This window comes from Anolis sagrei, chromosome 7, assembly GCF_037176765.1.
Source record: "Anolis sagrei isolate rAnoSag1 chromosome 7, rAnoSag1.mat, whole genome shotgun sequence".
Taxonomy (NCBI): Eukaryota; Metazoa; Chordata; class Lepidosauria; order Squamata; family Dactyloidae; genus Anolis; species Anolis sagrei.
Window position 1 is genome coordinate 16563914 of NC_090027.1, and position 23545 is coordinate 16587458.

Below are 23545 nucleotides of genomic sequence, written 5' to 3' on the forward strand. Positions count from 1 at the left end.
CTGCAGCAGACAAGAGTCCTTTGCCCCACCCTGGTCATTCCACAGATATATAAACCCATTTTCCTAGTTCCAACAGACCTCACTACCTCTGAGGATGCTTGCCATAGATGCAGGCGAAACGTCAGGGGGAAATGCCTCTAGAACATGGCCATATAGCCCGGAAAAACATACAACAACCCAGTGATTCCGGCCATGAAAGCCTTCGACAATATGTAGAAAATACTGTTTTTTGTGCGCAATGTGCAGTTTTGTGCAGAATAAATCCCAAACTATGAAGATTTCTTTTAATATAGATTTTTTGGTAATAATCTTTATTTGAGATTTTCATTTAAAAGCATAACAAAACGAAGCGTAAATAATGATGTGCAAATTAGGTTGTAATAGAAAAAAGAGAAAAGAAACAGATAGAGACAAGAGTGCAGTAAAAAAATGCCAACAAAATAAGCACAGAGAAAAAAAGAAAAGAAGAAAAGAGAAAAAAAGAAAGAGAAGAAAGAAAAACAATATTTTCACTTCCTGGTATCATCTATAGGTATTCTTTTTTTTTTTCCTTTCTTCTCTCTCTCCTCCTCCTCTCCTTCTCCTTCTTTTCTTTTTCTTTCCCTTCCTTTTTATCTTTTTTTCTCTTTATTTTCTCCAATTATTAGATCAAAATCCTCTTTTTTTTGTATCAAGTATTCAGTAACTTTTTCCCAATCAGCTTCTTCCATTTTTGTTCCTTTATTCTTTGAAATGAGGAAAGTGAGTCTGTCCATGTTTCTGATTTCTAATATCTAAAAATCTAATATAGATTTTTTATTGAGGGTAATCAGGGGTTACATGGGTAAACCGGGAGGGATCAGGAAAGAGTATGTATGTATATATATATGTGTGTGTGTGTGTAAATTATATATATATATATATATATATATATATATATATAATTTTTACATGTAAAGTGGGAGAACATTAAAGGATAGGATAGTAGGAAATGGATAATAAAAATGTGAGAGGAAAAAATATAAATAAATAAATAAATAAATAATAAGTGTAAAAAATGTTCTAGTGACTTCCATCTAGTCCTTAGTGGTTCTATCTTTATCTCTAGTAAAATATTCTATATTTGAGAGTGAATAAAGTGCAAAATTCTTCATCTTTAATTAAAATACCAAAAAAATTAATCATAATAAGAGTATAGAAAACGGCGAAGATTTTATTGGATTCAGATTTCTCCTTGTCAGGGTTTTCTCACTTTTAGAAAAGACTTTTTTCAAATATTTTCTGAACAGTTTTCCCATCCCTATTTTCAGCCCTACTTATGCAAGGAAATTAACAATGCAAGAGACTAAAAATGGAAAAAATGGAGGGGGGGGGGGGAAGGGAATACTATTGGTACTTCCCTCCATAGACACAACAATTCAAAAGAAACTGTGGGACTTGATTGTTGATCTCTGGCATTTCATCTTTTTCAATTTTCTCCTTGTGATGTTGAATACTGAAGACGTTAATGGGTTGTTGTAGGTTTTTCCGGGCTATATGGCCATGGTCTAGAGGCATTCTCTCCTGACGTTTCGCCTGCATCTATGGCAAGCATCCTCAGAGATTGTGAGGATGCTCACTACCTCTGAGGATTTTTTTTTTGTCGTGTCAGGAGTGACTCCTGGTGTGCGAGAATTGGCCGTCTGCAAGGACGTTGCCCAGGGGACGCCTGGATGATTTGATGTTTTTATCATCCTTGTGGGAGGCTTCTCTCATGTCCCCGCATGAGGAGCTGGAGCTGATAGAGGGAGCTCATCCGCCTCTCCCCGGATTCGAACCTGCGACCTCTGAGGATGCTTGCCATAGATGCAGGCGAAACGTCAGGAGAGACCAGTGTTTCTCAACCTGGGGGTCGGGACCCCTGGAGGGGTCACGAGGGGGGTGTCAGAGGGGTCACCTAAGACTATCAGAACACAGTATTTTCTGTTGGTCATGGGAATTCTATGTGGAAAGTTTGGCCCAATTCTATCGTTGGTGGGGTTCATAATACCCTTTGATTGTAAGTGAACTATAAATCCCAGCAGCTACAACTCCCAAATGTCAAGTTTCATTTCCCCAAACTCCACCAGTGTTCACATTCGGGCGTATTGAGTATTCCTGCCAAGTTTGGTCCAGATCCATCATTGTTTGAGTCCACACTTCTCTCTTGATGTGGGTGATCTACAACTCCAAAACTCAAGGTCAATGCCCACGAAACCCTTCCAGTATTTTCTGTTGGTCATGGGAGTTTTGTGTGCCAAGTTTGATTCAATTCCATAGTTGGTGGGCTTCAGAATGCTCTTTGATTGTAAGTGAACTATAAATCCCAGCAACTGCAACTCCCAAATGACAAAATCAATACCCTCCCCCAATCCTACCAGTATTCAAATTTGGGTGTATTGGGTATTTGTGCCAAATTTGGCCCAGTGTATGAAAATACATCAGATATTTACATTAAAAAAACATCAGATATTTACATTACTATTCATAACAGCAGCAAAATGACAGTTATGAAGTAGCAATGGAACTAATTTTATGGTTGGGGGTCACCATAACATGAGGAAGCATATTAAGGGGTCGTGGCATTAGGAAGGTTGAGAACCACTGTTCTAGACCATGGCCATATAGCCCGAAAAAACCTACAAACCACCCAGTGATTCCTGCCATGAAAACCTTTGACAATACGAAGATGTTAATGCTGATCTTGGGTCACTCAGGGCCCTTCCACACAGCCATATAACCTAGAATATCTGGGCAGAAAATCCCACAATATCTGCTTTGAACTGGGTTATCTGAGTCCACACTGCCATATATCACAGTTCAAAGCAGGTAATGTGGGATTGTATTCAGTTGTGTGGAAGGGTCCTCCGTACTAGATCACGGGCAATTTTCTCTTTTCTGATTTTGCTGAAGTTCATCACTTGCCAGACCTAGTTAGTGTAGTCAATTCTGACAGGTGCTTGGAGTTGTGATCCACACACAAATCTACTCCCTTTACCTGTCACTGAATAGGATGTGATTTTGTTATTGTACTCTGAAATGTGAGATGTTCTTGTCTTTGTCCCATTCTTGTGGGATCTCAAAAACACTCGGAAATAATGATAATGTGAACTCAAGAGTCTGGTTTATGCTGTCCTTTAACACTGGTTTATTTGTTTATAGGCTGCCCCATCCCTAGAGCCTGGGGTGAGTTACAATTCTTACAACCAACAGTCTGCCCAAGTGAAACATACAAGTCAATAGAATCACATATCATTGCTTCTAGCCCAATTGTGAGGCTTTTAGCCCTTGGTGTGAAAAACTAAACCAAGGCAAAATATCACTTACTGACTATAACTGTGGCCCCTTCTACACTGCCATATAAAATCCAGATTATCTGCTTAGAACTGGATTATATGGCAGTGCAAACTCATATGATCCACTTCAAAGCAGATAATATGGATTATCTGATTGGATAATCTGGATTATATGACAGTGCAGAAGGGGCCTTGGGCTACCCTAGGGCTATGCCAATCAGAAAGAGAGGGAAGATTCAGACTAGCAAATTATACAAAACAGGTTGCAACAAGTTGTGATTATAGTATACAGATTATAGTAAACACTTATAGTATTAGGTTCTTGTGGGTTTTTTCGGGCTATAGGGCCATGTTCTAGAGGCATTTTTCCTGACGTTTCGCCTGCCTGCAGGAGAAATGCCTCTAGAACATGGCCCTATAGCCCGAAAAAACCCACAAGAACCTAGTGATTCCAGCCATGAAAGCCTTCGACAATATAGTTATAGTATTATGATACATGGCTCAGTAGTACTATATGCAAAAAGGACCCTGGGGTTATTATTGTTCATAAATACAACATGTGCCAGCAATGTGAATGCTATCCTAAGCTGCATTAAGAGACGCATTTCTAAGGCTCCTTCTACACTGTCCTATAAACCAGGATCTGATCCCAGATTATCTGATTTGAACTGGATTATATGCCCAGGCATGGGCAAACTTTGGCCTTCCAGGTGTTTTGGATTCTTATTGGCTGTTAGGAATTGTGGGAGTTGAAGTCCAACTTCTGAAGGGCCAAAGTTTGCCCATGCCTGGTCTACACTGTCAGATAATCTGGGATCAGATCCTTGGATATAGGGCAGCGTAGATCCAGCCTAAATTGAAAAAAGTAATAGTCCCACTATGTTTTATGCCAGTCAAGTAGTGTGTTCAATTCTTGGTGCTTCATTTTGAGAAGGATACAAAGTAGAGCAGGTTTAGAGAAGAATGCTGATGTGAAGAGGCACAAAGAGCATAATATAAGAGGGAAGGTTGAAGGAACTGGGCATGTTCAACTTGGTGCAAAGTAGACTGAGGCCCCATCTACACTGCCATATATAATCCATATTACCTGCTTTGATATGACCCAGTTCAAAGCAGATAGTGTGGGTTATATGCTTTGATAATCTGGATTAGGTGGCAGTGTAGAGCAAGCCTGAGAAGTGACATGATTTCACACTTTAAAACAGTGGTTCCCAAACTGTGGGCCGTGTCCCACTGGTGGGCCGCAAGACCTAAAATCAGGTCCACAGCTCTAGATTATTAAATATGCTTTCCTGTGGGTGAGTAGATGGCGACTACTGGATGGCATATGTTCTGTATCAGAAACTAGAGCTAATGTGGTCTATCCAATACAATTTTATGAATCAGCATCCCAAAAAACCAAACTGAATCTAAAGTTGACCAAAAACTGATTTGTTAACCTTTTGGTACTAATGTTGCAGAGTGGTCCCTGGTCAAGTGGTTTCTTATCAAAGTGGTCCCTGGTCAAAGTGGTTCCTGTTCAAAATGATCAATGGTCAAAGTGGTTCCTGATCAAAGTGGTCCCTGGTCAAAGTGGTTCCTGGTCAAAGTGGCCTGTGCTTAAGTTGTCCCTGGTCAAAGTGGTTCCTGATAAAAGTGGTCTGTGGTCAAGTAGTTCCTGGTCAAGTGGTCTCTGGTCAAAGTGGTTTCTGATCAAAGTGGTCCTTGGTCAAGTGGTCCCTGGTCAAAGTGGTCTGTGGAGAAGTAGTTCCTGGTCAAAGTGGTTCCTGATCAAAGTGGCCTGTGGTCAAGTGGTCCCTGGTCAAAGTGGTTCCTGATCAAAGTGGTCTATGGCTAAGTGGTTCCTGGTCAAAGTGGTTCCTGATCAAAGTGGTCTATGGCTAAGTGGTTCCTGGTCAAAGTGGTTCCTGATCAAAGTGGTCCTTGGTCAAGTGGTCCCTGGTCAAAGTGGTCTGTGGTCAAGTAGTTCCTGGTCAAGTGGTCCCTGGTCAAAGTGGTTCCTGATCAAAGTGGTTCTTGGTCAAGTGGTCCTTGGTCAAAGTGGTCCCTGGTCAAAGTGGTTCCTAGCCAAGTGGTCCCTGGTCAAAGTGGTTCCTGATCAAAGTGGTCCTTGGTCAAGTGGTCCTTAGTGAAAGTGGTTCCTGATCAAAGTGGTCTGTGGTCAAGTAGTTTCTGGTCAAGTGGTCCCTGGTCAAAGTGGTTCCTGAACAAAGTGGTCCCTGGTCAAAAAAGGTTGGAAACCACTGCTTTAAAAAAATGGAGGGCTGCCCAGAGGAGAGGGCAAGATTGAATGATTTTAAGTTTCAGGAGACTAGATTTCAATTGTATATCGGAATACACTTATTTGCAATAAGAGCAGTTCAGCAGTAGAACTAATTTCCAAGAGAGGTAGTGGGTTCTCCTTCTCTGAATGCCTTAGAACAAAAATGCTGGGCAGGGAGGGCCCTGTGCTTCTATGTTTCACAAGGCAACATGTCCTGGGTCACCCACTCTCCTTTTTCCATGTGCTCCCACTGACACTTACCTGTGTGCCTGTCTCTTCCCATTCTCCAAAGGCTTGGGGCACATGTCCTCCTCGGAGCTTTCGGAGCTCCTGGACCAAGTCGAGGGGGCGATCCGGGACTACTCAGAGGAACTGGTGCAGCAGCTGGCTCGGCGGGATGAGCTGGAATTCGAGAAGGAGGTGAAGAACTCCTTCATCACAGTGTTGATGGAAGTCCAGAACAAGCAGAAAGAGCACAGAGAGCTGATGAAAAGGAGACGGAAAGAGAAAGGGCTGAGTCTACAGAGCAGCCGGATAGAAAGGGCAACCCAAATGCCTCTCAAGGTGTGTGAAACATTGCACAATATGTTTTCTATCAGTAAATAGAGGGCTGGGGTTGATTCTAAGGCTCTATTACTGTATTGTGTTTGCATTCCAAAAGCAACCTCGAAAATGCTGTGCAAAATCCCCAAATGAATGACCACAGCTGATCGTCTGGTTGTTATATTTTCACAAACAGCATGGCACATGTGCTGCCTCTTGGGCAGTATAATCTTTGCACACTTATCCTGGAGCCCCAGTGGTGCAATGGGTTAAACCCTTGTGCTGGCAGGACTGAAGACCAACAGGTTGGAGGTTCGAATCCAGGGAGAGCAAGGATGAGCTCTCCCTGTTAGCTCCAACTCCCCATGCGGGGAGATGAGAGAAGCCTCCCACAAGGATAGTAAAACATCAAAATAAGGATGTTGTCCCCTGGACAACATCCTTGCAGACAGCCAATTCTCTCACACCAGAAGCGACTTGCAGTTTCTCAAGTTGCTCCACACATACACTGTTGCACTCCAGGTCAGAAAAAGCCCTCTGACTTTAAAACACACCACACAAAGAGAGAATAAACAAATCTTCTTTTATTGAAGCTTAGTAAATATCCAGAAGAAATAAATGGTTGTAAGAAAATAAGAAAGTTCCAAAAAGTAATAAGTCCATAACAGGTAGTAACACAAAGCAATGTCCACACCCAATATAAAAGCAATCCAAAACAGCATTTATCCAGACAGGAATCAACAGGATGCAAAGACAATCCAAAAGGCTAAAAAACTCCACAGGAACAAGACCCCTTGAACAGGATTTCCATGGTATATGAATTGATTTCCAAACAATGCCTGATCTAACAGGTTTCTCCTTGAGGCAAACCTTATATCCCAAAACTCAGAAATTGGTTTTGCTTTCCCCACATTTACCCCTTATCAGATGAAGCCTTTCAGAGCGATGTAAACACTGAGTTTGCTGTCGATCCTGGCTAATCTCCAGCTGCCTATTCTTTATCTCTCTATCTGGCTGCTCATTAAAATTCCCAGGTGTCAGATTGTTTTCCAAACCCAAATCTTGAGAGCTCACAGAGAGAGGGAGTAAACTATCATTGCTAGGCCCAGCAGGAATATTCTCATGAGAAACTGCCCTTTGCACTGGGGCCTCTCTGTCATTGTCTGCCTGAAAACCATTGACCAAACCATCTCCATTTTGTACCTCATCCTCAGCACCATCATTTCTCTCATAATTTCCCTCATCATTTCCCACATCAGGATCCTGAAACACAAACACAGGCTGATTCCCAACACACACACACACACACACACACACAACAGTTATCTAAGAAAAAATCTTGTTTCATCAGGCAATTCCACCTGAACATTAGGAAGCACTTCCCAACTGTGAGAGCTGTTCAGCAGTGGAACTCTCCACCCTGAAGTGTGGTGGAGGCTTGCAGTTTCTCAAGTCGCTTCTGACACTAAAAAAAATATATTAAAAAATGCCTGCGTTCACTGATTTCCAGGGAATAGAAGTCCAAATACCTGGTGTACTAGCAGATGCTTCTCCCCAGTTCAAAGGATTTGACAATTATCCAGTAGCCTGTGTTCTATCATGTTCTGTTTTCATTTCCATATAGCGGTTCAGTATGGAAGGTATCTCAAACATTCTGCAGACTGGAATCCGACAGACATTTGGGAACTCAGCAGCAGATAAGCAGGTGAGTGTAATTATTAATGAGATGTGTTTATCTGTAGTACTGTACGTTCTCGGTGGATATAATTTTTTTTGTTATACTGCCTGTTGAAGGGAGGAAATGGAAAACCGAGGAACAAAGGATAGGTATGAAACAGAATCTTGAACAGTAATATTTCTCACTAAACATTTTCTTTCAGGCCCTGTTTTTCTTATTAATGTTTTTTGTGCTAATAATAATAATAATAATAATAATAATAATCTATATAAATAAAAATGTAATGTTCGTTTGTGGGATTAACACAACTCAAAAACCGCTAGACGAATTGCTGCCAAATTTGACCACAGGACACCTACTAATCCATGAAGTGACTATCACTCAAAACTTACTTACAATCAAAGAGCATTCTGAATGCCACCAATGATGGAATTGAACCAAACATAGCACACAGGACTCCCATGACCAACAGAAAACACTAGAAGGGTTTAATGGGCATTGACCTTGAGTTTGGGAGTTGTAGTTCACCTATATCCAGAGAGCACTGTGGACTCAAACAATGATGGATCTGGACCAAATTTGGCATGAATATTCCATATGCCCAAATATGAACACAGATGGAGTTTGGGGGAAATATACCTTGACATTTGGGAGTTGTAGTTGCTGGGATTTATAGTTCACCTACAATCAAAGAGCATTCTGAACTTCATCAATGATGGAATTGAACCAAACTTGGCACACAGAACTCCCACGACCAACAGAAAAAATTGGGAGGGTTTGGTGGGCACTGACTTTGAGTTTGGGAGTTGTAGTTCACCAAATCCAGAGAGCACTGTGGACTCAAACAATGATGGATCTGGACCAAATTTGGCATGAATATTCCATATGCCCAAATATGAACACAGATGGAGTTTGGGGGAAATAGACCTTGACATTTGGGAGTTGTAGTTACTTGGATTTATAGTTCACCTACAATCAAAGAGCAATCTGAATCCCACCAATGACAGAATTGGGGCAAACTTCCCAAAAATTACAAATAAAACACAACAGATTAAAAACATCAAATATAAAGATATAAAAACAGTCACAATTGTAAACAATAACAAAACAATATGGCTGAAATAAAGAACATAGCTGAGGTACAGGCTCATTGAATACAATACATTCTGAAGGGGTTACAATTACATATGATGATGAATTTTAGGATGCAGGAGGGAGATTGGTGGATGTGTTTAATCCTTTCCAGTCCCTGTCCCTTGGAAAGGTCTCTAAAACCTTGCATTTCCACTCTGCTCAATATTTTTACTCTGGAGGGTTGTTTGTAAATGGGGAGGATAGTTAAAAATGTCAAGCAGGACAGGAAAAACAGGGATTTTCAGGGGATAATATGTATGTAGGAGAACAGTCATCCTCATACTCCTACCTGAAGATACCCATTGCAGATTACCATACCTCTTCTATGAGAAATACAAAGAAAACAGAGGTGGGGACCCTGCCTATCCCTTCTGTTGAGTGATGCTTGCCTGGATTAACATCTATCATATGGTTTGACATGTATCTCTAAACATATGTCAAAATATTTACAGGAATAGTTCAACTTGTCATATTGACTGAAGAGAGCAACTTATGTATACACTAGCACATTCAAAACACCCAGTGGGCAAGATTCTGCAGCAGAGGCTATGATGCATAATTTCATGTTGACGGTGCACCGCAATTGATACACAGTTGTGTCAGTTAGTTGTAAGAATGCACAATAGAGATGCAAAGAAGTCTTGTCTGCTTGAAGCAAATGTGAATGTTGCAATTGGACACCTTGATTAGCATTGAATGGCCTTGCAGCTTCAAAGCTGTGAGACTGTGGCACAGCTGGCTAGGAGTCAGCTGCATTATTTTCCGGTCCCAATTCAAGGTGCAAGTTATCACCTATAAAGCTCTAAACGGTTTGGGACCCACCTACCTTTGTGACCGTATCTCTCTCCATGTACCTACCCAGGCCCTTCGATCTTTGGGGGAGGCCCTCCTTTCGCCCCTACCAATCTCACAAGCTCGTCTTGTGGGCACAAGGGAGAGAGCCTTCTCCGCTGTGGCTCCCTGACTCTGGAACTCATTACCGGGAGAGATCAGGAAAGCCCCTTCTCTAGAAACATTAAAAAAGAACCTTAAAACCTGGCTCTTCTGCTGCACCTTTAGCGAGTAGGTGCACAACATGACACCATTGGTCTTGTGAACACTTTTGCCACTGGAATACACGCCCTCCAAATGGGAAGTTTAGCTTCACAACTCTGTGTGTTTTTATGAGCTCCCTGCAAATAGCCTGCTCCTATTTTTATCTCATTAGAGTCTTTTAATTGTTTTATCCTGTACATGTGGCCCGCCCATTGTTATTGTGATTGTGTTTATTGGAATGTTATTTTGTTACTGTTTTTTTTCTATGTAATTTTGATGATGTTGTTTGTTGTTTATACTTTGGTTTTATTTTGTTGTAATATGTTGTCCGGGCTTGGCCCCATGTAAGCCGCTCCGAATCCCACTGGGGAGATGGTGGCGGGATATAAATAAAGATTATTATTATTATTATTATTATTATGATCGCTACTGACTGAAAGGTCATGAGTTCGAAACCAGCCTTGATCGGAGTGAGCGTCTGACCAATTTGTGTAGCTTGCTGTCGACCTTTGCAGCCCGAAAGACAGTTGCATCTGTCAAGTAGGAAATGTAGGCACCACTTATGTGGGGAGGCAAATTTAACTAATTTACGAGGCCATAAAAATCTCCAGCAAGCATGCAAAGAATGAGGAAGCACTTCATCAGTGTCACAAATGGTCGGTGAGGAAAAGCTCCCCTGGTGGCCAAAATACCCTCAAGAAAAGCTGAAATGTTAAATTGCCTCTGTGTCTGTCTATATATGTTGTGTGTCTATGGCACTGAATGTATGCCATGTATACGTACATTGTAATCCGCCCTGAGTCCCCTGTGGGGTGAGAACGGAGGGAATATAAATACTGTAAATAAGTAAATAAATAAATAAATGAATAAAGCCTGGCTGGTTGCTGCCAGAGTACATTGTGCATCAGGAGACTTGTGCAATGGGACATGGGGTACAATGGCCCCAAATGTTGGATCTGCTTGTGTAAGGGTCCCAATGGCATAACTAGATCTCCCCCCTTGAGGATGTGAATGTTGTGCTTTGGTGAATTTCAACTTTGCATGATTGCATGTAAGTTGGCTTACAATGATAGAATTTCCCAACAGGATGTCACCCAAACAAACCAAAAACTAGTTTCTTGAACCATTTTTAACCTTTGCTTTGGGCAACAAAAGAAGTGATAGAGGATTCTTCTGGGTGGAATGGATTAAGATCTGATGGTGGTGTTTCTTTCCAGTATTTGAACACAGTGATTCCATATGAGAAGAATGGAGTGCCTCTCTCCGTCGAAGACTTACAGATGCTTACAAATAGTAAGTTCTTAACCATGATACGTTGTGTTTATTACAATCCATTGTTTCTAAAACGTATTTAAAATGTTACTTTTTGGATGTCTTTTCTAATGAAGTAAGTTTTCAAGAAATACAGCATTGGGTTGCTGTGAGTTTTCTGGGCTGTATGGCAATGTTCCAGAAGCATTCCCTTCTGATGTTTTGCCCACATCTATGACAAGCTTCGTCAGAGGGTGTGAGGTCTGCTGGAAACTAGGCAAGGGATGGTTATATATCTGTGAAATGTCCAGGGTGGGAGAAAGAACTCTTGTTTGAGAGGAGATATGATGAGGGCCATGTATAAATATGTGAGGGGAAGTCATAGGAAGGAGGGAGCAAGCTTGTTTTCTGCTGCCCTGGAGACTAGGACGCAATGGAACAGTGGCTTCAAATGACAGGAAAGGAGATTCCACCCGAACATTAGGGCTCGTCGCTGAGCCTGGAACCCCAGGTCTCGGCGGTGGCCGGGAGAGCTTTTGCACAATTAAAACTTGTGCGCCAGCTGCGCCCATACCTTGGGAAGTCAGATCTGGCCACAGTGGTCCACACTCTTGTTACATCCCAATTAGATTACTGCAACACACTCTACATGGGATTGCCTTTGAAGACTGTTCAGAAACATCAATTAGTCCAGCAGGAGGCAGCCAGAGTACTCACCGGAGTGTCATACAGGGAGCATACCACCCCCCTGCTATGTCAGCTCCACTGGCTGCCGATCCAATTCCGAGCACAATTCAAAGTGCTGGTTTCTGTATCTGTCCAAACGGATCTCCCTCTATGTCCCACCTCGGAGTTTAAGATCTTCTGGGGAGGCCCTGCTCTCGGGCCCGCCTCTGTCACAAGTGAGATTGGCGGGGATGAGGAGCAGGGCCTTCTCGGTGGTGGCCCCTCACCTATGGAATTCACTCCCCAGGGAAATTAGATCAGCGACATCCCTCCTTTCCTTTAGAAGGAAATTAAAAACATGGATTTGGGACCAGGCGTTTGGGCAATCTAGCAGATAAATAAAGGACTACGACGACCGATAGGAATAGACAATGTAGAATGAAGTATGGACTCTGAGTTGGCGAATGCTGAGCTTGAGATTGGTTTATTGACTGTGACATATATTGATTGTTTTTAACTGTTATAACAGTTTTAATTGCTGTTTTTATTCGTTTATCTGTATTATTGTGTAGGCATCGAATTGTGCCTTTTTGTAAGCCGCCCTGAATCCCCCCTATGACAGATATAGTATCATAGATTTGAAAGGGACCCTTAAAGAAGGACAATTATATGTTGCATGTTCCAGAGTAGGCAAACCACACCATCTCTCCATCAACACTGACAAAGAAACAACAAGAAATACTGTTTACCCACAAGCAGAAAGAAATTACACATATTAGAAACCAACACTTTCTGATTATTTTCCAGATCACCAGACTGGGCCACAGCAATGTGTGGCAGGGAATAGCTAGTTTAAATATAAATATATGAGGTCTCTTCTAACTCTATGATTCTAAGGAGGGGGGGGGGGGAGGGAGGGAGGGAGGGAGGGAGGAAGGCAGGCAGGCAGGCATTTCCTTGAATGGCTTGTACTATTAGTTTATGGCTTGTAAAATCTAAAAGCTTTTTCTAAGTACACTCCGGGGCAGAGAGTTCCACTGCTGAACAGCTCTCACAGTCAGGAAGTTAATCTGAACATGAGGAAGAACTTCCTGACCGTGAGAGCCGTTCAGCAGTGGAACTCTCTGCCCCGGAGTGTGGTGGAGGCTCCTTCTTTGGAAGTTTTTAAACAGAGGCTGGATGGCCATCTGTCAGGGGTGATTTGAATGCAATATTCCTGCTTCTTGGCAGGGGGTTGGACTAGATGGCCCATGAGGTCTCTTCCAACTCTTTGATTCTATGATTCTATTGGGGAATGTGCAGCCCTCTGAATGCTCTTCAGTTGACGGTTGGTGCATCTTAGCCATGACTGGAGGGGCGCATATTTTCCACCCCTGTTTTCTGCCATATATCTCCTGTAGTGTTGACACTTGCAATAGGAAATGTCCTAAGGGAAGACATTTGTCCTGGGACTGCAGTGGGAACAAAGAATGAAATTTAACTCCCGACGTTTGGATTTCTGCTTTGGAAAAGCCCACAGCGTGTTCTAGAACACTTTATGGTTTTTTTTAAAAAATATTCTCATCAACATCCAAGTTTGTCATCTCGAAGATTTTGCCTCCAACTCTCTGACGGAACAATTTGCGGAACCCAAAAGGAAAGGTTGAGACGTTGTGACAGGTTTCCATGCATTTGGGGGGAATCGCCCGTCTCCCTTTGAGTCTCTATGGCAACTGTGTTTTGAACCGACTGGAACAAATGCCGTCTCAGTTCCCTTGAAAAAGAGTGAAAGGCCATGAATGGCTGTTTTTGTGCACAGAGCGAGTTTTGTGCGTGACAACTTGTGTCCAGAGGCAAAGACTGAGCTAGTCATAAATTTGGGCTGGTTTTTTCAGTTTCTCTCTCTCTCTCAATTAACTGGTGTGCAAAGCTGCATCAGACCATTATGCAAGCAGGATGGATAGTGAGCGGGAAGAAATGTCCTTGAATAAGAATCAAAGAACAAGCAAAACACAAAACCCTTTCAATCATCCGTATCCATGTTTTTACCAACAGAGCATGAAGCCATGTGGCTTAACATCTGACTTTTTTATTTTCCCACATTCTGCACAGAACTTACTACAAGGTCAGTTTCGTTCCTATATATTTCAATTTGGAGTATATATATATATTTCAATTTTCAAAACTGTAACTATATTTAAATACGTGGCCAAATGCACATTTTAATCTCAAAATACCCATTTAAATGTGCCAAGGATATTAAAACCAAGACCTGTTACACAGAGGTGATCTTGCTTTCTGTGAATTACAGATGATTCTTGAACTATCCCAAATTGGAACTAGATTTTTCATCCAACTAGTCATTGTGAAAGCCTGGTCCATATTATGATAAAAAGTGACAACACCATTTAGACATAGGTGAATTTAACAACTCTGCTTAGAAAGCCATGAAGAGAACGGACAGATTTCAGGCTTTGTTCTGGTGCTAACATGGCTAATCCTGAACATGTTTTCAAGTTGCTTCAAAGCCTTCAGGAAGGCATAAGATCTTGATTGGGAAGAATGTTGTGTGTGTGTGTGTGTGTGTGTGTGTGTGTTTTCCATGTCAGAAGCGACTTGACAAACTGCAAGTTGGTTCTGGTGTGAGAGAATTGGCCATCTGCAAGGATGTTGCGCAGGGGATGCCCAGTTGTTTTACCATTCTTGTAGGAGGTTTCTCTCATGTCCCTACATGAGAAGCTGGAGCTGACAAATGGAAACTGCTGACTTTTCGGTCAGCAGTCCTGCTGGCACAAGGGTTTAACCCATTGTTACATGCCTTGCTATATGCTTGCGAAATGTGGATTATCTACAGACGTCACATGCAACTCCTAGAACAATTCCATCAGTGTCACCTCCAAAAAATCCTGCAAATCTCTTGGGAAGACAAACGGAAAAATGGCAGCATTCTGGAAGAAGCTAAGACCACCAGCATTGAAGCGATGGTCCTCAGCCATCAACTCCGCTGGACCAGCCACGTTGTCTGGATGCCCGACCACCATCTCCCAAAGCAGTTCCTCTACTCCGAATTCAAGAATGGAAAACGGAATGTTGGTGGGCAGGAAAAGAGATTTAAAGATGGCCTCAAAGCCAACCTTAAAAACTGAGAAATGGGAAGCCCTGTCCCTTGAACGCTCCAGCTGGAGGTCAGCTGTGACCAGCAGTGCTGTAGAATTTGAAGAGGCATGAATAGAGGGCGAAAGAGAAAAACATGCCAAGAGGAAGGCACGTCAAGCCAACCCTGACCAGGACCGCCTTCCACCTGGAAACTGATGCCCTCACTTTGGGAGAACATGCACGTCAAGAATAGCTCTCCACACTCACCTACGGACCTACTGCAAGTACACCAATCTTGGAAGACAATCCTATTCGGACAACAAGGGACCGCCTAAGTAAGTAAGTAAGTTAAGTAACCCGTTGTGCCACCAGAATCTCCTCAGAATGTTGTGTGATATTCCAGAATTGAGTTCTAGATTATTTTCCCTCTGTCGGTTAGCCCTTTTCTCCTCTAATTTATTCCTTTCATCTTCTTTCCTCAGTTCTTTTTGCCATGAAGGAAGACAATGAGAAGGTCCCTACATTGCTAACTGACTACATTTTAAAAGGTAACTATGAATAGGAACAAGGGGATCTGCCTTGTGTTGAGTCAGGCCATTGGTCCACTGCACTGGCGGGCAGGAGCTCTGCAGGGTCACCACCAAATGCCTATAAACTATATGAACTCACATGAGCATTAAGGTCTTTGCCCCTAATCAGCAACAGCTCAATTGGTAAATATGGTGGAGGGGGACTTTGCAGTACCGGCCTCATTTGTGAAATTCCCTTTCCAAAGATATTAGAGGAGGGATGGAACTAATAGGCTATACTGACTGGCATGTCATTGACAGTTGATCCATGGAGAGTACCCATCCCTTGTCAACATAAGACCTTTTCATTTTCATTCACTTTGTGTTACAAAGGGTTTTAATCTATTGTTTAATCCAGGGGTTCTCAACCTTCCTCATGCTGCGACCTCCTAATACAATTCCTCATGTTGTGGTGACCCTCAACCATAAAATTATTTTCCTTCCTACTTCATAACTGTCATTTTGCTACTGTTGTCAATCATAATGTAAATATCTGATACACAGGATGTATTTTCATTCACTGGACCAAATTTGGCACAAATACCCAATACGCCCAAATTTGAATACTGGTGGGGTTGGGGGCGGGGGGTGTTGATTTTGTCATTTGGGAGTTGTGGTTGCCGGGATTTGTAGTTCACCTGCAATCAAAGAGCATTCTGAACTCTACCAACAATGGAATTGAACCAAACTTGGCAAACAGAAAACATTGGAAGGGTTTGGTGGGCATTGACCTTAAGCTTTGGAGTTGTAGTTCGCCTACATCCAGAGAGCACTGTGGACTCAAACAATGATGGCTCTGGATCAAACTTGGCACGAATATTCAACATGCCCAAATGTGAACACTGGTGCAGTTTAGGGAAAATAGTCCTTGACATTTTGGGAGTTGTAGTTGCTGGGATTTGTAGTTCACCTGAACCCCACCAATGACAGAATTGGGCTAAACTTCCCACATAGAACCCCCATGACCAACAGAAAATACTGTGTTTTCTGGTGGTCTTTAGTGACCCCTCTGACATTCCCTCGTGACCCCTCCAGGGGTCCTGACCCCCAGGTTGAGAACCACTGGTTTAATCTATTGTTAATCTATTGTTTCACTGTATTGTTGCACTATTGAGTGTTTTTTGTGAACCGTCCAGAGTCTCTCAGGGGAGATGGTGGCAGGATATAAATAATAATAATAATAAACTTTATTTACACCCCGCTCCATCTCCCCCAGGGGGACTTGGGGCGGCTTACATGAGGCATGCCCATCAGTACAGTAAACACAATATAACACAAAAGCATAACAGAACTAGAAAATAAAAAACATAGAATGCAGAATCAATATAATAAGCAACACAGCAATATAAAAATGCACATTAAACACACAAGATTACACTGGGCAGGGCCAAATTCAAGGATAAAATTTTAAAACACTGGGAGATTGGGCAATGTAAATTATTGGGAAGGGGGATTCAGGATGAGGAAGGATTTTAATTGCACGAATCATAAAAATAAAGCTTTATTATTATAATAATCTATTATTCTGAGACATTGCCTTTCTGAATTTGTTTTCAGTGTTTGTTACAGATACGTGAGGGCTGCCCCAGATCTAGGAGGGCCATAAGGAAGAGTGCTGGGTTCTGCAAATATAATGCCCTCTAGCTATCAGGGGCATTCTGAGAAACCCACAAATATGGTCTCACACATTGTCCCAACTGAAATGTCTCAGATCAGGTGTCTTCTGTCCAAGATGGGCTGATTTTGGTGCCAGGACTGGGACTTCGCTTTGGGCCACCTGTCCTTTTGTGCTACTTGGTCCAGAGCTGGACCATGTCTGGGTAGAGGGCATATCTGAGCAATATGTTCGTCACACTAGAGAATTAATCTACTTTAAATCCGGTTTCTGCCTCCTGCAGAATTTTGGGCTTTGTAGTTTAGTAAGGCTGTTAAAGGCCTCACTAACATTAGAAAATGTTGACCATTTCTGCTCCCTTGGCAGCCACCTCTCCATCAAAGTCAACATTGACACCGAAATACAACACCGCCTGAGCTCTGTGAGTGCAGCATTTTTCCAAATGAAGCAGAGAGTGTTTGAGGACTGGGACATCCGTAGGGAGACCAAGGTGCTTGTTTATAAAGTTATTGTCCTCCCAACCCTTCTATGCACCTGCAAGACGTGAACTGTCTATAGACTTCACACTCAACTCCTGGAACGATTCCATCAGCGCTGCCTCCGAAAAATCCTGCAAAGCCATGACATGTCACTGCAAATTGCTTTATTTAGGATGCAGCAATTCCACTAAAGTTGTGAAAACATCCTGGGAGGAGATGTCGCCATTCGTCCAGGCTGTTAGGCTGTCACCAGCCAATCCCTCTCCAATGCCAGAAATACAGCTTAATAGTGTAACATTAGAAAATGTTGACCATTTCCACTACCTTGGCAGCCACCTCTCCACAAAAGTCGACATTGACACTGAAATGCAACACTGTTTCAGCTCTGCGAGTGCAGTTTTTTTTCCAAATGAAGCAGAGAGTGTTTGAGGACCAGGACATCCATAGGGATACCAAGGTGCTTGTTTATAAAGCTATTGCTCTCCCAACCCTTCTATATGCCTGTGAGACGTGGACTATCTATAAACGTCACATGCAAATCCTAGAACGATTCCATCAGTGTTGCCTCCGAAAATCCTGCAAATCTCTTGGGAAGACAGGCGGACAAATGTCAGTGTGCTGGAAGAAGCAAAGACTACCAGCATTGAAGCGATGCTCATATGTTATCAACTCTTCCTCAAGGGGTTTGGAAACATTAAACCAACAGTTGCCCCTATTACACCATCATGGAGCCTGGAGGTTGTACTTTCATCTCTCCAAAGCACGCCGTATGAACCCATGGCTACATGTGAGATTTCATACCTATCCTGGAAGACGTCCTTCCTAGTGGCAATAACATCAGCAAGACGTGTTAGTGAGTTATGCACACTTAGGTCAGACGAACCATACCTCCGGTTCCACAAAGATAAGGTAGTACTCCTTACGGACATTTCCTTTCTTCCCAAGGTGTCATCTAAGTTTCATATGTCACAGGAGATTATTTTGCCAGCCTTTTTCCAGAATCCAGGCTCTTCTCTGGAACATAGTCTCCACATGCTAGATGTACGCAGGGCAGTAGCATTCTACCTTAGCAGAACCAAGGACATAAGGAAAACTCCAAAATTATTCGTGAAATATCGGAAGGATTCCTGTGGCCTCCCTGTGTCATCTCAACGTCTATCATCATGGATAGTCTCCGTGATCAAGTTGGCATATCAGAAATCAGGCCGAGAACTTCCATCAAAGGGCATTCTACAAGAGCAATGTCCACGATGACGGTGTTTTGGAAGGGTGTGTCCTTAGATGCCATATGTCGAGCCGCCACCTGGTCTATGCCGTTTACGTTCGTGTCACATTATAAGCTTGACTTGATGGAAAAGAAGGATGCGGCGTTTGGTCGGGCAATGCTGTTTTCTGCGTTGGCCATGTTGTCCGAATGCCCGATCACAGTCTCCCAAAGCAGTTACTATACACCCAACTCAAGAACAGGAAACGTAATGTTGGTGGACAGGAAAAGAGATTTAAAGACTATGGCATAGATACTGAGAACTAGGGAGCTCTGGGCCTTGACTGCTCTGACTGGAGATCAGCTGTGACCAGCAGTGCTACAGAATTTGAAGAGGCACGAGTGGAGGGCGAAAGGAAGAAACGTGCCAAGAAGAAGGCGCATCAAGCCAAATCTGACTGGGACCACTTGAGGAAAAACAAGTGGGTCAAGAATAGGGCTTCACAGCCACCTACGGACCCACCACCAAGACACTGCTCTTGCAGGACCATCATCCTTGGGCTATGAGGTATCGCCTAAGTAAGTAAGTAAGTAAGCAAGTAAGTAAGTAAGTAAGTAAGTAAGTAAGTAAGTAAAGGCTCCTCCCTAAACTACAAACTCCAGAATTCTGCAGGAGGTAGAAACCGGATTTAAAGTGGATTCATTCTCTAGTGTGATGAGGCCTTAATAGGAGAAATCATTCTCAAGATAGTGTCTCCGAGATGTTTTTAGAATTCATTTCCCTGATCCCTTGCCATTGACCATATTAATTGGAACCTGATCAGCTGCAAAGCTCATGAATCAGGAGGAAAGTCAGTTGTCCAGTGTCTGTTAATGCTGGATATTGTTGCGAAGGTAGTTGTTCCAACAAAGAAAGATGGGAAAATAAATATTTACAAATAAATAAATATCCAGTTGACCATAAACATTGATATCTTGAATTGTCTTGCTTTCCCTCTCCTTTTCCTTCCAGTTCTCTGTCCTACCTAAGTTCCCTGCTCTGAGCATCGTGAAACCAACAGGAGACAACAAGGCCAGTGTGTCATTCCATCCCAGGGACTGCATGACATAATGTAAACTTTTGAATTGTGTATTTAAAGATGTATAGTATTAACCTGGATTAAACATGAGCAGAACCCCTTCCTTTGCTGTCAGTTTCTAGTTATAGTAAAGATTTGAATGCAAGGGCTGCTGGTTTCCCCCTCTCCCTTTGCCACCTCTGTCTTGGAGGAAGCAGCACAGCAGCCTTCATCATGTATTTTCAGCCCATCTTTCCCTCAAGTAGCTTTGAAACTAATTTGAATACTGAAATAAACTTTCATTTAAAGGTTTATTAAAAAGTTGTCACACTTCTTGAAGAGCTGGTTCATTTCTTGAAAATAATTACTCCAGTTGCTTGGTTTGGTAATTATTCAGGGATTGATGAATTGGTTATTCGATGGAAAAAAACCCAGTCCCAATGGTTTGACCGATGTATCATTGACAGCAGCCATGACGTGTCACTGCAAATTGGTTTGTTTAGGATGTGGCAATTCCACTAAACTTGTGAAAACATTTTGGGAGGAGATGCCCAGGATGTTAGGCTGTCACCAGCCAATCCCTCTCCAATGTCAGAAATACAGCTTAATGGTGGTTAGACCACACCTGGAATATTGTGTCCAATTCTAGGCACCACAATTCAAGGGAGATATTGACAAGCTGGAATGTGTCCAGAGGAGGGCAACTAAAATGATAAAGGGTCTGGAGAACAAGCCCTATGAGGAGCGGCTTAAGGAGCTGGGCATGTTTAGCCTGAAGAAGAGAAGGCTGAGAGGAGATATGATAGCCATGTATAAATATGTGAGAGGAAGCCACAGGGAGGAGGGAGCAAGCTTGTTTTCTACTTCCCTGGAGACTAGGACGCGGAACAATGGCTTCAAACTACAAGAGAGGAGATTCCATCTGAACATGAGGAAGAACTTCCTGACTGTGAGAGCCGTTCAGCAGTGGAACTCTCTGCCCTGGAGTGTGGTGGAGGCTCCTTCTTTGGAAGCTTTTAAACAGAGGCTGGATGGCCATCTGTCAGGGGTGATTTGAATGCAATATTCCTGCTTCTTGGCAGAATGGGGTTGGACTGGATGGCCCATGAGGTCTCTTCCAACTCTTTGATTCTATGATTCTATATGTCAACATTGACACTGAAATACAACACCACCTGAGCTCTACGAGTGCAGCTTTTTTCCCGAATGAAGCAGAGAGTGTTTGAGGACTGGGACATCCATAGGGATACCAAGGTGCTTGCTTATAAAGCAATTGTCCTCCCAACCCTGCTACGCATCTGCAAGACATGGACGTTACATGCAACTCCTAAAACGATTCCATCAGCGTTGCCTCCAAAAAATCCTGCAAATCTCTTGGGAAGACAAGCAGACAAATGTCAGCATGCTGGAAGAAGCAAAGACCACCAGCATTGAAGCGATGGTCCTCCACGATCAACTCCACTGGACCGGCCATGTTGTCCAGATGCCCTACCACCATCGCCCAAAGCAATTGCTCTACTCCGAACTCAAGAATGGAGAACGGAATGTTGGTGGGCAGGAAAAGAGATTTAAATATGAGCTCAAAGCCAACCTTAAAAACTCTGGCATAGACGCCGAGAACTGGGAAGCTCTGGTCCTTGACTGCTCCAGCTGGAAGTCAGCTGTGAACAGCAGTGCTGTAGAATTTGAAGAGGCATGAATGGAGGGCGAAAGAGAAACGCGCCAAGAAGAAGGTGCGTCAAGCCAACCCCGACTGCGACCGCCTTCCACCTGGAAACCAATGCCCCCACTGGGGGAGAACATACAGGTCAAGAATAGGATTCTACAGTCAACTACGGACCCACCGCCAGTACACCGATCTCGGAAGACAATCATACTCAGACAACAAGGGATCGCCTAAGTAAGTAAGTAAGTAGGCTGTCCTTCTGATCAGTACTGTGCTTCCCACTGTGGTAAAAGAAATTCTTCAGTGAGAAGAACTTTTTCTGGAGTGTAATTGGAGGACCTCAAGATTGCTGGAGGGAACACCTCTCCAGGAATCTGTGTGTCTTCCAGTGTGATTCTGTGGTCAGCTTCCAGTGGAAGTTGACCATCCAGTAGTGCTGGAGGATCTAGAAATTCCCAGAAATATGTTTTCTCAGATTTTTTTTCACTTTCATGGAGGCCATGTGTCTCTAAACCAGTGGTTCTCAACCTGTTGGGTTCCCAAGATGTTTTGGCCTTCTTCTCCCAGAAATCCTAACAGCTGGTATTTATTTATCATATCAGGAGCGAACCAAGGATATAGTTGTAATGTATTAAAAAAAAACACAATGTTTAAAAACTTGGCATTATATTAAATATCCTTTGACCAGTACCTAGCCACTTGGAGTGCTTCTGATGTTACTATAAGAAGGTCCTCCATTGTGCATGTGGCAGGGCTCAGACTGCATTGTAATAGGTGATCTGTGGTTTGCTCTTCTCCACACTCACATATCGTGGGCTCCACTTTGTGGCCCCATTTCTTAAGGTTGGTTCTGCATCTTGTGGTGCCAGAGTGCAGATTGTTCAACACGTTTCAAGTCGCCCAGTGTTCTGTGTACACAGGAGGGTGTCTCTCATTCGGCATCAGCCATGGATTGAGGTTCCAGGTTTTTGCCTGCCACTTTTGGACTCTCGCTTGCTGAGGTGTTCCTGTGAGTATCTTTGTAGATCTTAGAAAACTATTTCTTGATTTAAGGCTTTGGGATTCTGGTTGATATCCGAAAAGCTGGTAAACTGGCTGAGATTTCTGGGAGTTGTAGGCCAAAATACCTGGGGACACACAAGTTGAGAACCACTGCTCTAACCATATTGAATTTGCTTAAGCGGCTGAGGGGGAAAAGGAAAGGGCCTGCGGCTGTTAGGAATTGTGGGAGTTGGAGTCCAAAACACCCGGAGGACCAAAGTTTGCCCATGCCAGCTCTAGATGTATAAACTTAGCATGATGGAGTCACCATTGGGAAACAACTACTGATCTAGCCTCATTAATCTACTCCGAATTATTCCACTCCTTGCATTTTAACGGTATTTGTGTATAGCATGCTTCACATCACAGCAGATGATGAAGACAGAAGCCAAAATATTGTAGTTTAACACTTTTTAAGATTTCTCTTTTGTTAGTCACTTACACCCAAACAGACACTTATAAATAGGAAAATGCAGCGGCAGAGTAGCTAATTGGAAAGTCTACAGACAGGAAGCGCTACGCCTTTCTTCATTCATTGTGGAGCAAAACATTTCACAGATTCACTGTTCAATAGTGCAGTTTCAAACACTTTGGGCCAGGCTAGCACAGCGGTTAAACCGCTTGCTGTACAAGATTCTGCTGACCAAAGGGTTGGCAGTTCAAGCCAAGGTCAGGGTGAGCTCCTGCCGTCAGCCCAGCTTCTGCTTGCCTAGCAGTTTGAAACAACAATGTAAGTACATAAATAGTAGGCTTGTTTGATCCAAAGAAAAAATTAGTTCAAAACTCGTTTCGGATGTAGGGGGTGCTTTGATTCAGAAGTCAATTCCGATTTTCACAAAAAAAATATTTCAAAACTTTTCAAAACTTCTGAGACTTCTGAATTCTTCCTTAATGGTTTGAAAGTGTTATTTCCTGTTTCATTAGGTGGTCTTGATTTTGAAAGTAGTTTATTCCAGAAAAGGGGGGGGGGGGAGC

General features: G+C 42.8%; 1 protein-coding gene across 4 annotated transcripts in view; it reads left to right on the forward strand.

Annotated features, from left to right (window-relative positions):
* The window catches only part of FEZ1 (fasciculation and elongation protein zeta 1), a 63833-nt gene extending 43631 nt beyond the window's left edge, over positions 1-20202 (forward strand). For 2 of the 4 annotated variants that reach the window (XM_060787206.2, XM_060787203.2), the window contains 6 exons: positions 3160-3183; positions 5849-6120; positions 7724-7804; positions 11164-11239; positions 15421-15486; positions 19818-20202. In XM_060787206.2, coding sequence (XP_060643189.2) covers positions 3160-3183; positions 5849-6120; positions 7724-7804; positions 11164-11239; positions 15421-15486; positions 19818-19834 — 536 coding nt within the window. In that variant the 3' untranslated portion in view covers positions 19835-20202. The remainder of the gene's footprint in view (positions 1-3159; positions 3184-5848; positions 6121-7723; positions 7805-11163; positions 11240-15420; positions 15487-19817) is intronic. The other 2 variants (XM_060787207.2, XM_060787204.2) reach the window with 1 other exon arrangement.
* The last annotated feature ends 3343 nt before the right edge of the window (positions 20203-23545 follow it).